The following is a 13007-nucleotide window of genomic DNA, read 5'->3' on the forward strand; positions in this document are numbered from 1 at the left end:
CACCAATAATTTATTGTTAGCACCCAATTATTGGCACTAATTGGCTCATTGTTCAATTAAATTGTGTGTGCAAATTGGCGCATGCCCGAATTTACATGTACAATTTTAAGCTCCATTTATAGAACCTGGGGGTTAATATCAATATACACAAAGGGGCTTTTTTACTAACGTGGTAAAATCTGGGTTCAACGCGTTCTAATGCAGGATTTTCCCATGATCTAAGCCCAGATTTAACACAGCACTTTGTAGAGCATTTCTTTCTTTCTTTCTTTTTTTCTTTTTTTACAGGTTGTGCACTAATGTTCTCATTGGCATGAGGAATCTACAAATATTTAACAAGGGAGAACCTACCACCTCCTATTTATGAGGAACTAAGTGCTCCCACATTAACTCTTCATTATTCAGTTAGCGCTTGCTAATCCTAATGAGCTAGCTGGATAACGGAGGAACGTTCACTCTCTGCCCACGACAATCCCCCTCCTAAAATATTTTTTAAAATAATAAGTAACACTCAAGTTAGCATGGTAGCATGTGCTAACCAAAAACACCCTTTAGTAAAAGGGCCCAATAACTGTGTCCACATAGGGGAAAATTCTATAAGGAGCTGCCTAGTTTTAGATACAATGGCATTCTAGTCCTTTGAGGGCTCCTTTTACTAAACAGCGGTAAGCCCAATGTGGGCTTATCGCTTGCTATGCAGGCAGTACCGCCGGGCTACTGCAGCACCTCTAGCACACTCTCATTTCTAGCGCTACAAAAATGTATTTGTGTAGCGCCGGAGTGTACACAGCAGTAATCAGGCAGTGCCACTTGCTGCCTGGTTACTGCCGGGTTAACGCAGGAGAACTTACCGCCTCCTCAATGGGTGGCGGTAAGGGCTCCCCCCCAAAAAAATAAAATGACCACGCGGCAAGTGCTTTACTTGCCACACGGCCATTTCCTGCAGGAAGGTGAGAGTTCCCTTTTACCAGCTGTGGTGAAAGGGGGCCTCAGCGTGTGTGTAAAACACGTGCCAACACCAGCGCTAGCCCCTTTTTGCTGCAACTTGGTAAAAGGGGACCTAAGTGTGTAAGTGGCAACTGACACACATATATGACCGCTATTAGAATGCCAACCAGTGGAAATGATGTGCCATGATTTCAAAAAGGCAGTATATAAATCCTAATAAATAAATTGACAGTGAATACTTTGTCATTAACGCTCAAAAGTCAGCACCAGAAAAAAATCTGTGCTGAACGGTTTTCTATTAAAATAGTAAAAACAACGTACGACCACCTAAAGTTCCAGAAAGCCAGCTGAAGACTTCCAGCATCTCTCCCTCCAGGAGATTGGGGGTCATTTAACTCCACTCCCCCGACTCCCCCTCCCCCCATGGTACCGCTAAATCCTTCACCGGCAACAAGCAGCAACACATTCCCCTTGCTCATGCCGGTCCAAGCCTTTATTCTGACACAGCTTCCTGTTTACAGGACCAGGAACTTGCATCAGAGGGAAGGCACGGAGCTGGCACAAGCAAGGGGAATGAGTTGCTGCTCACTCTCAGCGAACACCTAAAAGATTTAAAGGTACTGGCGGGAGTCGGGGGAGTGGAATTAAATGACTCCCCGATTGCCTGGGAGGAAGGGAGAGATGTTGGGCATGGTGGGGCGGGACTGTTGTGCTCCCCCGCTCTGGGCTCAGGCCCGCCCAAAATTTGGTGTCTGGCTATGCCCCTATCAGAGAAACTAACTTTGGGAATGATGCTAAAAATAAAAAATATATAGGAAGAATCAAAAATTGCACAAATTCTGCCATGACCCCCATCATCTTTCTAAATTCATTTCTGGTTAGGGGAAAGGGAACTTGATATACTGCTTTTCTGAGTTTTTTTCAACTACATTCAAAGTGGTTTACATATATTCAGGTACTTATTTTGTACCAGGGGCAATGGAGAGTTAAGTGACTTGCCCAGAGTCACAAGGAGCTGCAGTGGGAACTGAACTCAGTTCCCCAGGATCAAAGTCCACTGCACTAACCACTAGGCTACTCCTGGTTAATTCAGGTTGGGCATTCAGGTGGTCCAATTTACTTAAAAGGTATGAGGTAAATATTCTGTGGTACATACACTGTATAAATTTAAGCAGATAAATTGTCTAAGATCCTATATATTTTTGGTGACACGTTCACTGAAGATTTACATATAACTTTAAAGAGAAGTTATCCATTTAAAAGACGTGCTAAACAAATTGTGAAGCACATTATGATGCTGAATAACGAAAAGTACTATTTAAATTCAAATTATTATTCTGCTACTGGTATCTGCTGTTTTTCAGTACAAATCCTGTCACAAATCTAGACTTTTATACAAAAACAGAAGTCAGGGATAATGTGAACATTTAGAGAAAACATTTTTCTCTTTCCTAGTTGCTAGTGTACAAAGGTCTGTGTGTATGTATAACTTAATTCTGGGAAAGAACCCGAAAGTTAGCAGCTTTCAGGTATTGTAACTGTGTGAATCTGAGGCTAGTCCATCTTGTAATTAGACATAGCATAAGGATAAACATAATAGTACATTGTATAATTAAGTTATGCTGAATTCACATTGTTGGGCAGAGCAGATGGACCGTACAGATCTTCATCCACCATCATTTACTAGGTTACTGGAAAAACTTCTTCATTCATCCAAACCTGTTTGCATCTACAGTGCAATATGGACGTAAAGATTTCTCAGGTTAGCATAGGATCCACTTCTTATTTTTGGAAAATAATACATACAAACTGCTAGGTTTCCAGTTTCAACTACCAAACTTGTTTAAATACAAAAAGCATTGAGAACGGCATGACAGACTGCTATCTCATGAGCTCCTGTAAAGCATGGAGCTAATGTGATAACATAGATGTCCCTGCACATTGTCTTCATATGCTAGATTTAGTGCTGCTCTCTGTCATGCAGAAGGAAAAAGGCAAAATGACTGTTTGTCTGTAGAACAAATGCTGTTTGCTTTATAAAGAGGTATTGTTATCTCCTGGGAGCACCTGTTGTGTTCTTCCATTTCCTATTATATCTCACCTATCTCGGGAGGGGGGGAGGTTTTCAAAGCAACAGATTCTAAAAATTAGTTCAAACCCAATTATCACTAGAAACACGTTGATGACATTTTCAATCTAAACCTTTCGAAGCATATAAAGGAGTGCTTTTTTGTCTGTAGTACTTGACAAATTAAAGTTTTGAAGCTCTTTGACTCTGCTTGAATTAGAATTATGCTGTTTTGAAAGCAACAATATCCTGCATTTTGGTCTCTCTTTTCATCCAGAATTCTTTACAACAGGTGAACAATTTGTGTTCTTCTCAACCAGCCACACCTTTTTTTTTTCCTTTTCTTTTTGTCTCACAGGTTTCTAGACCTGTCATGGGCTAATACAAATGTTTACAGATGTTCAAATATTTGAAAGGTATTAATCTGCAAATAAACCTTTTCTGGAGATGGGAAGGTGGTAGAACTAGAGGACATGAATTAAGGTTGAAGGGGGGCAGACTCAGGAATAATGTCAGAAAGTATTTTTTCACAGGGAGGGTGGTGGATACGTGGAATGCTTCCCCCCCCCCCCCCCCCCCCGGGAGATGAAAATGGTAATGGAATTCAAACATGCACGGGATAAACACAAAGGAATTCTGTTTAGAAGGAATGGATCCACGGAATCTTAGCGGAGATTGGGTGGTGACGCCGGTAATTGGGAAGCAAAACCGGTGCTAGGCAGACTTCTACAGTCTACGCCCTGATCATGACTGAATAGATAGGGATGGGCTTCAGTGTAAATTTTAATGGCTTCAACATTTTGAGGGGCTTCGACATTAGCTTCAGAACTTTTAGTACAAGAAGAGTGCTGGGCAGACTTATGTGGTCTGTGCCCTGAGAATGGCAAGGACAAATCAAACTCCAGTATACATATAAAGTATCACATACCACATAAAATGAGTTTATCTTGTTGGGCACACTAGATGGACCAAACAGGTATTTATCTGCCGTCATTTACTATGTTACAATGTTACTATGTACTTGCCTATGGATCATAGGTACCAATTAAAGGGGAAAAAAATCATCATTAAAATTCAAACGTTTCTGTGATAGGCACCAACTCAGTGGGTGCTATGGGTGCTCGAGCACCCCCAATATTCTCACCTGCCGTCACCCAACGGAAGTTACGCTTCCCTGCCCTCTTCTCCCACAACAGCCCTCTGTCCTCGCCTTCCTGCCGCCCAGAATAAAAAACTCATTTTACCTCAGGTCGAGGGCAGCAGCAGTGAAAGGCGAGCAGGATCATCTTCAGCCTTCCCTTCTCTCTCAACTCTGGTCCCGCCTTCATTTCCTGTTTCCGCGAGGGCGGGACCAGAGCTGAGAGAGAAGGGAAGGCTGAAGATGATCCTGCTCGCCTTTCACTGCAGCCGCGACCTGAGGTAAAATGAGTTTCAAATTCTGGGCGGCAGGAAGGCGAGGACGGAGGGCTGTTGTGGGAGAAGAGGTCGGGCAGGTCGGGCTGGGGTTGGAAGCGGAATTCGGTGGGGGGGGCAGGTGGTGTTTGGGGCGAGTTACTGGACATGGAGGGGTGGGCAAAGGAGAGAGGAGAAATTGCTGGACATGGATGGGGGAGGGGAAGAGGAGAAATCACTGGACATGGAGGACAGGGCAGGGGAGAGATGAGACTTGTTGGACATTGATGGATGGGGGAGGGGAGGGCAGGGGAGAGAGAAGAAATCACTGGATATGGATGAGAGGGGAGAGAGGAGAAATCGCTGGACATGGAGGGGAGGGCAGGGGAGAGAGGAGAATTGCTGGATATGAATGGAGGAGAGGGCAGGGGAGAGAGGAGACTTGCTGGACATGGATGGATGGAGGGGAGGGCAGGGAAGAGAGGAGAATTCGCTGGACATGGATGAGAGCGGAGGGTAGGGGAGAGAGGAGACTTGCTGGACATGGATCGATGGAGGGGAGAGCAGGGGAGAGAGAAGAAATTGCTGGACATGGAGGGGAGGGGAGAGAGGAGGATTGCTGGATATGGATAGAGAGAGAAGGGAGAGAGGAGAGATGCTGCACATGGATGGATGGAGGGGAGGGCAGGGGAAAGAAGAGAGTTGCTGTACATGGATGGAGGGGAGGGCAGGAGAGATGCTGGACATGTGTGGAGGAGAGGGAAGACAGGAAGGAGATACACATGGATGGAGGGAAGGAGATGCACATGGATGGAGGGCAAGTGAGAAAGGAGAAATGCTGGACTGGACACGGAGTGGAGGAAAGAGAGAGGAAGTAGATGCACATGGAGGGGAGAGGAGAAATGCTGGACATGGATGGAGGGGAGGGAAGACAGAGGAGGAGATGCACATGGATGGAGGGGAGAGAGGAGAAATGCTATACATGGATGGCGGGAAGGGAAGAGAGAGGAGGTGAGATGAACATGGATGGAGGGTTGGAGAGAGAGGAGAAATGCTGGACATGGATGGAGGAGAGGGAAGAGAGAGGAAGGAGATGCATATGGATGGAGGGGAGGGAAGAAAGAAGAAGGAGACGCATACTGACTGTGAAGAGGGAAAGGGAAAAGAGGAGAAAAACTACACATGGATGGAGAAAATAGACACTGGATGGAAAGGAGAGAGAGAGGGGGTAGATGTTGAATGGAAAGGGGGGAGAGTTAAGATTGAGGAAAGAAGAAACAAGAGACTGAGACCAACACAATTAGAAACAGTAAACGGCCAGACAACAAAGGTAGAAAAAAATGAATTTTATTTTTAGTTTAGTATAAAGTAGTGTGGTAGCTGTGTTAATAAATACAGAAAATGGAAATAAGGTAGTATCTTTATTGGACTAATTTTAATACATTTTTGTCTAATGTTTGGAGACCAAACCCTCCTTTCCCATGTCAGAACACAATACCGTAACAGCAGTATACTGTCCTGAGCTGAGGAAGGAGGTTTTGCCCTCTGAAAGCTAACTGAATAATGTATTTAGTCCAATAAAATGATATTATCATATTTTCCATTTTTTGTTTTATTTGTATTTGTTAATCTATAGTATAGTGATTGAAATGGGTGGGACTGTTCAGGGAAGAAATCCTGGTGCAGGTTGCAGGCAGCCTTTGAGTGGCTCTGCCACTGCCCAGATTGCAGCAAACAGGATGTTAAGGTACCGGGGGTGGGGGGGAGAAATTCACTACCTGTAAAAAAAAAAATGTCAGCACCCCCAATCATTTTGAAAAGTTGGCTCCTATGTTTCTGTGTACTGACCCGTTCAAAGGAAAACCCTTCTCTGTTCTCTCCTAGTGACATATGGAATGACCAGTTCTAATACCTATTACTACACAAAAGTGATGTCCAGCTTGTTCTTGGAAAGTGCTGCAGACAATGGAGTCAATTTCCAGTCCATTGGAAGCATGGCAGACTTTTGGGCGGTGAGTACACACCACCATGGGATAAATTGTGGGAATAGAATCCAAGTTAGTAAAAATGTTTGCCATTTGCTCTGCCTCTGTATGTATATCTGACTGTGAGAAATTTGATTCAATGAATTGAACGATGTCTACATGCTTTAATTTTGTCCTGTAGTTTTGTAAATTGGGGATTAATTTTTGAAAGTGCCCCACTACTGCTCTCTGTGGTCATTAAACATTCAGGTATGATATCTAGATCAGTCATACTGTAAATGCTTCAAAATAAACAAGTGTAAATGCTTCAAAATAAACAAGTCAGCCAAAATGATTCCAGTGTCTTGCTCCCAGTAGCAACATCTATGCCTAGTTCTTAAGGATATAAGACACATTTGCAGCCAAGTGGTTAGTGCAGCAGACTTTGATCCTGAGGGGGTTCAATTCCTGCTGCAGCTCCCTGTGACTCTGGGTAAGTCACATAGAAGTCCTACATGTCAGAATTCCCTTACCTCTTTACCAAAAGGTGGAATTCCTTCCTGAAATTCATCAGAGGGGAATTATAATTATTTGAAATTCTGGAAATACCTTGAAGCCTCTCTGTTTAAGCAATTTCACACGGATGATCATAATTAATTTAAACCCTGACTTGTACAATTATTCCAATATCTCAGTTCAATTCTAATTGTTATTATATATGGATGACTTTATATTATTACCTTTTTGCATCTAGCATTTGTTTCCATATTACAGATTGGAATACTCAATCCTCGTTTACTTTGTTTTTACTATTTAATGTATACTATCCCGCATCACTTTTTGTACTGTCAATTACAATGAGTTGTTAGCCATATTGAACATGATCTACTGGGATAATGTGGGATATTAATGAAATAAATGAAATAAAATATAGTCTAATACTTCTCTCATCTAAACAACATAAAATGAACCCTTCTTGTTATTATTCTATCAAATGGCATTATATTCTAGTGATATCAAGAGAGAAGTGCTACAATGGTGACATTCCACTTTTGTTCTTTTTCAGTATGCACAAGGTCCTTTGTTGGATGGCCTCTACTGGACAAAATGGTACAATAATGAATCACTTAATCACAGTCCTCATTCTTTTATCTACTATGAGAATTTACTGCTCGGTGTTGCTCGTATCCGTCAACTGAAGGTGCAAAACAATTCCTGCGTGGTGCACAAGGACTTTAAGGATGATATTTCAGGCTGCTATGATGTATATTCTCAAGAGAAAGAAGATACAAGGTCATTTGGACTTATCAATGGAACTGCGTAAGTACATGCTTAATAATGACAAAGGCTGCCTTAGAGAAGAACAATAGCAAATTAAAACATACTTATAAGAACATAACAATATACTTGATTGATTTACAGTTTAACTTCTGGCAGGTTCTCAATGTTCTTTCATCCTAGCTTTTAAATTAAAACATGATTATTGTATGTTATAGATGTAGAGCTTGAGAAATACAATAGTGCAGTCCACTATATAAATCATAGATAGGAATTCTAGTTTTAAATTTTACTTTTAACTAATAAACAAGGATAAATCAGCCCCAGTGAAAAAAATTAAGACATCAGTGTTGATTGAATAAACACTGGAAAATACTTCCTAGTTGCTTGCCTTACCTTTGGCTCTCTACACTGAGGGATACTTAGCTGCAAAAATTGTCTGAGGTCTCTGTTCTCTTCCTGCTACTGGTCCAGTGCACAGCTGCAGGTAAGGAATGATCCAGAAGTGGAAGAGCTTGAGATACTGATGGGGGCAAGCTGTTGGGAAAGAAAACTTCATAAATACTAATAGTATGTTTTTGTTACATTTGTACCCCACACTTTCCCCACTCATGGCAGGCTCAATGGAGGGTTAAGTGACTTGCCCAGAGTCATAAGGAGCTGCCTGTGCCTGAAGTGGGAATCAAACTCAGTTCCTCAGGACCAAAGTCCACCACCCTAACCACTAGGCCACTCCTCATCTACATAATCCCAAAATAGCTTTAAAAAATAAACATCTTCACCTTATAAACTAGAAACAGAAGCCAGTAACATAAATGTACCTCAGAATATAAAGGGGCATGTTAGATATTAAAGCCCAGGGTGCTTAATATAGAATCATTTTTTTTATTACCTAGGATTTTCCTCATTCTCTTTTGTGCATTTGGACCAAGGGCTGGAAGCTAGTGCCATGAACCATCAGTTGCACCAATCAGGGGTCCCCCCCCCCCCTTTGTGGGGGTAGTCGTTCCTCCAGCTTACTTCAGTCATTGTAGCCACACTCCTTGACCAGGGACATACATCAGTTCTCCTTTTGGAGCCCTGAAAACATGGACCCTAAAGCCATCCAAAAGGTGTTGTTATTCTGCAATAATGTTGACCCACTCTACCCCTTCCTCCCAGGGCTTGTAGCAGCCCCAGCCCTATTCAACCCAGAAAGTAGAATACTTGAGACAGGATTTTCCCTCCATGTGGTAGTGTGCCACATTGATATTGAACCACTGGTCCAACCTAGGGCCCTGTTTACTAAGCACCGTTTTAGGCGCGTTAACATTTTTAATGCGCATTAACCATGTACATGCCTACAATATCCCTATAGGTGTCTACATGGTTAGCGCACATGCTAAGTGTAGGTGCACTAAAAACACTAACCCACCTTAGTAAACAGGGCCCCTAATGTCTACTTTTTTTTGGGGGGGAGGGGGTTAATGAATATTTGAATATTTGAACTTTGATTTTTAAGAGAGAGAGCAATAATTTGATTATGGAACTTATTTTAGATGAAATTTTGCAGTGATTATCTTTATTTATATTTCTCATATTACTGCCTGGCCAGTACCCATTCAACCATTTCTTTTACTCTCATGTTCAAACTCAAACAATATATGGACAGGCATTTAAAGTACAGAAGAAAGGGACAAATAGAAGAAAATTACAGGATGTCACCCCCCCCCCCCCCACCCCCAGCAAAGCATTACAACAGTAGCAAAAATAGAAAAAGATATCTTAACTTATTCATCAACAATAACGGGGGAAAAGGAGACCAATATATTATACAAAACAGCTTAACCGGGCAGGAGAGGCTCTTGCCCGGTTAAATCAGCTGCCAATATGTGGCAGCATAATGAGGCAGTGCCACTGAATAGTGTCTCTGACCTGCATGAGTCCAGGTACAGTCAGGACAGTATAGGGGCAGTGCAGGAAGCTATGTGGGCACCAGAAATAATCAGTGTTGATGCCTATGTGAAGAAACAGTGCGACAAGGTGGTGGCCGTGGCCAGAAGGATACTAGGCTGCATAGAGAGGGGTATATCCAGCAGAAGAAAGGAGGTGTTGATGCCCCTCTACAAGTCGGTGAGACCCCACTTGGAGTATTGTGTTCAGTTTTGGAGGCCGTATCTTGCAAAAGATGTAAAAAGACTGGAAGCGGTGCAAAGACAAGCTATAAATATGGTATGGGATTTGCGTTGCAAACTGTATGGGAGAGACTTGTCGACCTAAACATGTATACCTTGGAGGAAAGGAGAAGCAAGGGTGACATGATACAGGCATTCAAATATTTGAAAGGTATTAATCCAGAGACAAGAAGGCGATAGAACTAGACGACATGAATTGAGGTTGAAGGGGGGCAAACTCAGGAGTAATGTCAAGAAGTATTTTTTCACAGAGAGAGGGTGGTGGATATATGGAATGCCCTCCCATGGGAGATGGAGGAGATGAAAACAGTAATGGAATTCAAACATCTGTGGGATAAACACAAAGGAATCCTATTTAGAAGAAATGGATCCACGGAATCTTAGCGGAGAATGGATGGCAACATTGGTAATTGGGAAGCAAAACCACTGCTAGGCAGACTTCTACAGTCTGTACCCTGATCATGACTGAATAGAAATGGATGGGCTGGAGTTTAAATTTTAAGGGGCTTCGACATTAATTTCAGAAATTTTAGTGCAAGAACAGTGCTGGGCAGATTTCTACAGTCTGTGCACTGAAAATGGCAAAGACAAATCAAACTCAGGTATACATATAAAGTATCACATATCATGGAGTTTATCTTGTTAGGCAAACTGGATGGACCATACAGGTCTTTATCTGCTGTTATTTACTATGTTACTGTGTTATATGTAGCTAACCAGGAGGAGTGGCCTAGTGGTTAGGGTGGTGGACTTTGAGGAACTGAGTTCGATTCCCACTTCAGGCACCGGCAGCTTCTTGTGACTCTGGGCAAGTCACTTAACCCTCCATTGCCCCATCTGAGCTGCATTGAGCCTGCCATGAGTGGGAAAGTGCAGGGTACAAATGTAACAAAAAAAAAATTAGACTGAACAAATATCAGTCCTAACTTTGCCCAGTTAGCTATGGCACTGAATATTGTCCATACCCACATAACTTTTGGCTATCGCTGCTCACCCAGATATTTTAGTGTCACTGCCTAGACATGACCTGGTTGAACATCTGCCTCTAATTTGGCCAACAGTGATATGCATGCTCACCACTGCTGGCTGAATATTAATCAGTAAGACAGCCCAAACGAATAGCAGGTATAACGATAGCCAGATCATTCATCCCATTATCGTTATTCAAATATATTCAGTGATGCAGACAGTTATCCCAGTAAAGTTAACTTGGATAACTTATCTGTATTATTTTAATTGGTTAAGGTGCCATGGAATATTGATCTCTATATATTTTGAGAGAAGTCAAGAAGCAAGTTAAGAACTGGAATTTGGTATTTACGCTTCTGGCCCTACCTAATCTCTCCTTCCCAGCCCACTTAGCACTTTATGTTACTAAATTCTTTTTACAATCCCTAAAACTTATTTGCCCGCGATTTTTACCACCAGAGAGTGAGAAAATCATTTAGGCTGGATCTGCTAACGTGTGCTACCGCATCTGTGCCCTTACCAGGGGCATAGCTAGACCTCGGTGGGAGGGAGGTCCAGAGCCCAAGGTGGGAGGGCACATTTTAGCCTGCCTCCCCCAGCCACCAACCCTCCCCCCCACTTTCGACCCCCCCCCCCCCACTTTCGACCCCCCTCCCGCCGCCGCTGCTGACCCTCCCCCACCACCTTCATGTAGGATGTCAGTCAGGACTCACAGCACAGATCAGCAAACGCGCCGGAGACCAACGCTGAAGAAAACTAAGGCTGGTGGGGGTTGGGGACCCCCTCCAGCAAAGGTACCTGCAGTGGCGGGGTAGGGGAGTCAAAAGTAGAGGGGGCCAGGGCTAAATCTCTGGGGGCCCATGCCCCCATGGCCCTACCTAGCTACGCCCCTGGCCCTTACAACATTAACTTGCATTGCTAATCGAGACCTATTACAAATAATGCACATAAATGAAATTATGTTAATGTTTATTTAACATTTGATATACCGGTGCACAGGTCACAGCTGCTTACATACTAAAACCAAAAAACAAACTTTTTTTGAAAAGAATTCCAGGAATCAGGAATCACTCATACTACATACTGAAGTAGAAATTTAGGGCTTCTTTTTACAAAGCCACACTAGTGATTCCCATGCGGCAAATGAGAGGAAGCCCATTCAGCTCCTATGGGCTTTCTCTCATTTGCTGCGGGAGAATTGCTAGCGTGGCTTTATAAAAGTAGCCCTTAGAGAAGAGGCTACAGTAAGATCAGTAACATCAGTCGATGTGGGCAGTGTCACTGTGAAACATACATTAGCTTGTGTTAATGCAGTAGCATACTTAGGGACCCTTTCACTAAGCCGCGTAGGCACCTATGCGTGCCCAACGTGCGTCAGTTTTGAGTTACCGCCCAGCTACCGCATGGCCCTTGCAGTAATTTCATTTTCGACACGCGTCTGCTATGCGCACCGGAAAATATTTTTATTTTCTGGTGCATGGGCAGTAATCAAGCAGTAATCGGCATTTTATACGTGAAGACCATTACCGCCTGGTTACCGCGTGAGACCTTACCGCTAGGTCAATGGCTGGCAGCAAGGTCTCAGACCCAAAATGGATGTGCGGCAATTTTTATTTTGCTGCATGTCCGTTTTTGGCAAAAATCTTAAGAGGCATTTTTTCTGTGTGCATCCAAAACACACGTCTACACTACCGCAGGCCATTTTTAGTGCGCTTTTGTAAAAGGGCCCCTTAGAAAATGTAGCTAATATTAGTTATATATCAAAAATTATTTTTCACTCTAGATGTTACCATTGCTAACAATAACACCAAGGGGGGCTTTTACAAAGGTGCAGATGCATTTTTAGCGCGTTCTAAATGCTAGAGACGTCCATAGGGATATATAGGCTTCTCTAGCATTTAGTGCATGTGTAACCCGAGGGGTTAATAAATAAAATTACTCAAGTTGTCCCAGAGTTCCGTGGTGACCAGCAGCACAGGTCCTTGGAATTTGCTGAGGGCTGAGCTTATGTTGGCTTGGTAACAGTAGCTGGCAGTTGGGAGAAAGCTGCAGTTTGGATGGAGAGAGGATGTGTTTGATTGAGCTCTGATTGAAAGGGGAAAATAGAAGTAAAATTTATTGGAGAAAATAGGATTTCTGGAGCTGCAGTAAATAATTGGGTTTAGCAAGTGTGGGATTTAGAGGGAGAAATGAGTGAAAGGTCTTTTTGAGTAA

General features: G+C 42.9%; 1 protein-coding gene across 1 annotated transcript in view; it reads left to right on the forward strand.

Moving 5' to 3' along the window:
- The window catches only part of PKD2L1 (polycystin 2 like 1, transient receptor potential cation channel), an 88867-nt gene that overhangs the window by 19107 nt on the left and 56753 nt on the right, over window positions 1-13007 (forward strand). Inside the window, exons 3-4 of the mRNA XM_030204969.1 lie at window positions 6293-6420; window positions 7439-7692. Of these exons, the coding sequence (XP_030060829.1) occupies window positions 6293-6420; window positions 7439-7692 (382 nt within the window). The remainder of the gene's footprint in view (window positions 1-6292; window positions 6421-7438; window positions 7693-13007) is intronic.

The sequence above is a fragment of the Microcaecilia unicolor genome, chromosome 5 (genome assembly GCF_901765095.1).
Source record: "Microcaecilia unicolor chromosome 5, aMicUni1.1, whole genome shotgun sequence".
In the NCBI taxonomy this organism is placed as follows: Eukaryota; Metazoa; Chordata; class Amphibia; order Gymnophiona; family Siphonopidae; genus Microcaecilia; species Microcaecilia unicolor.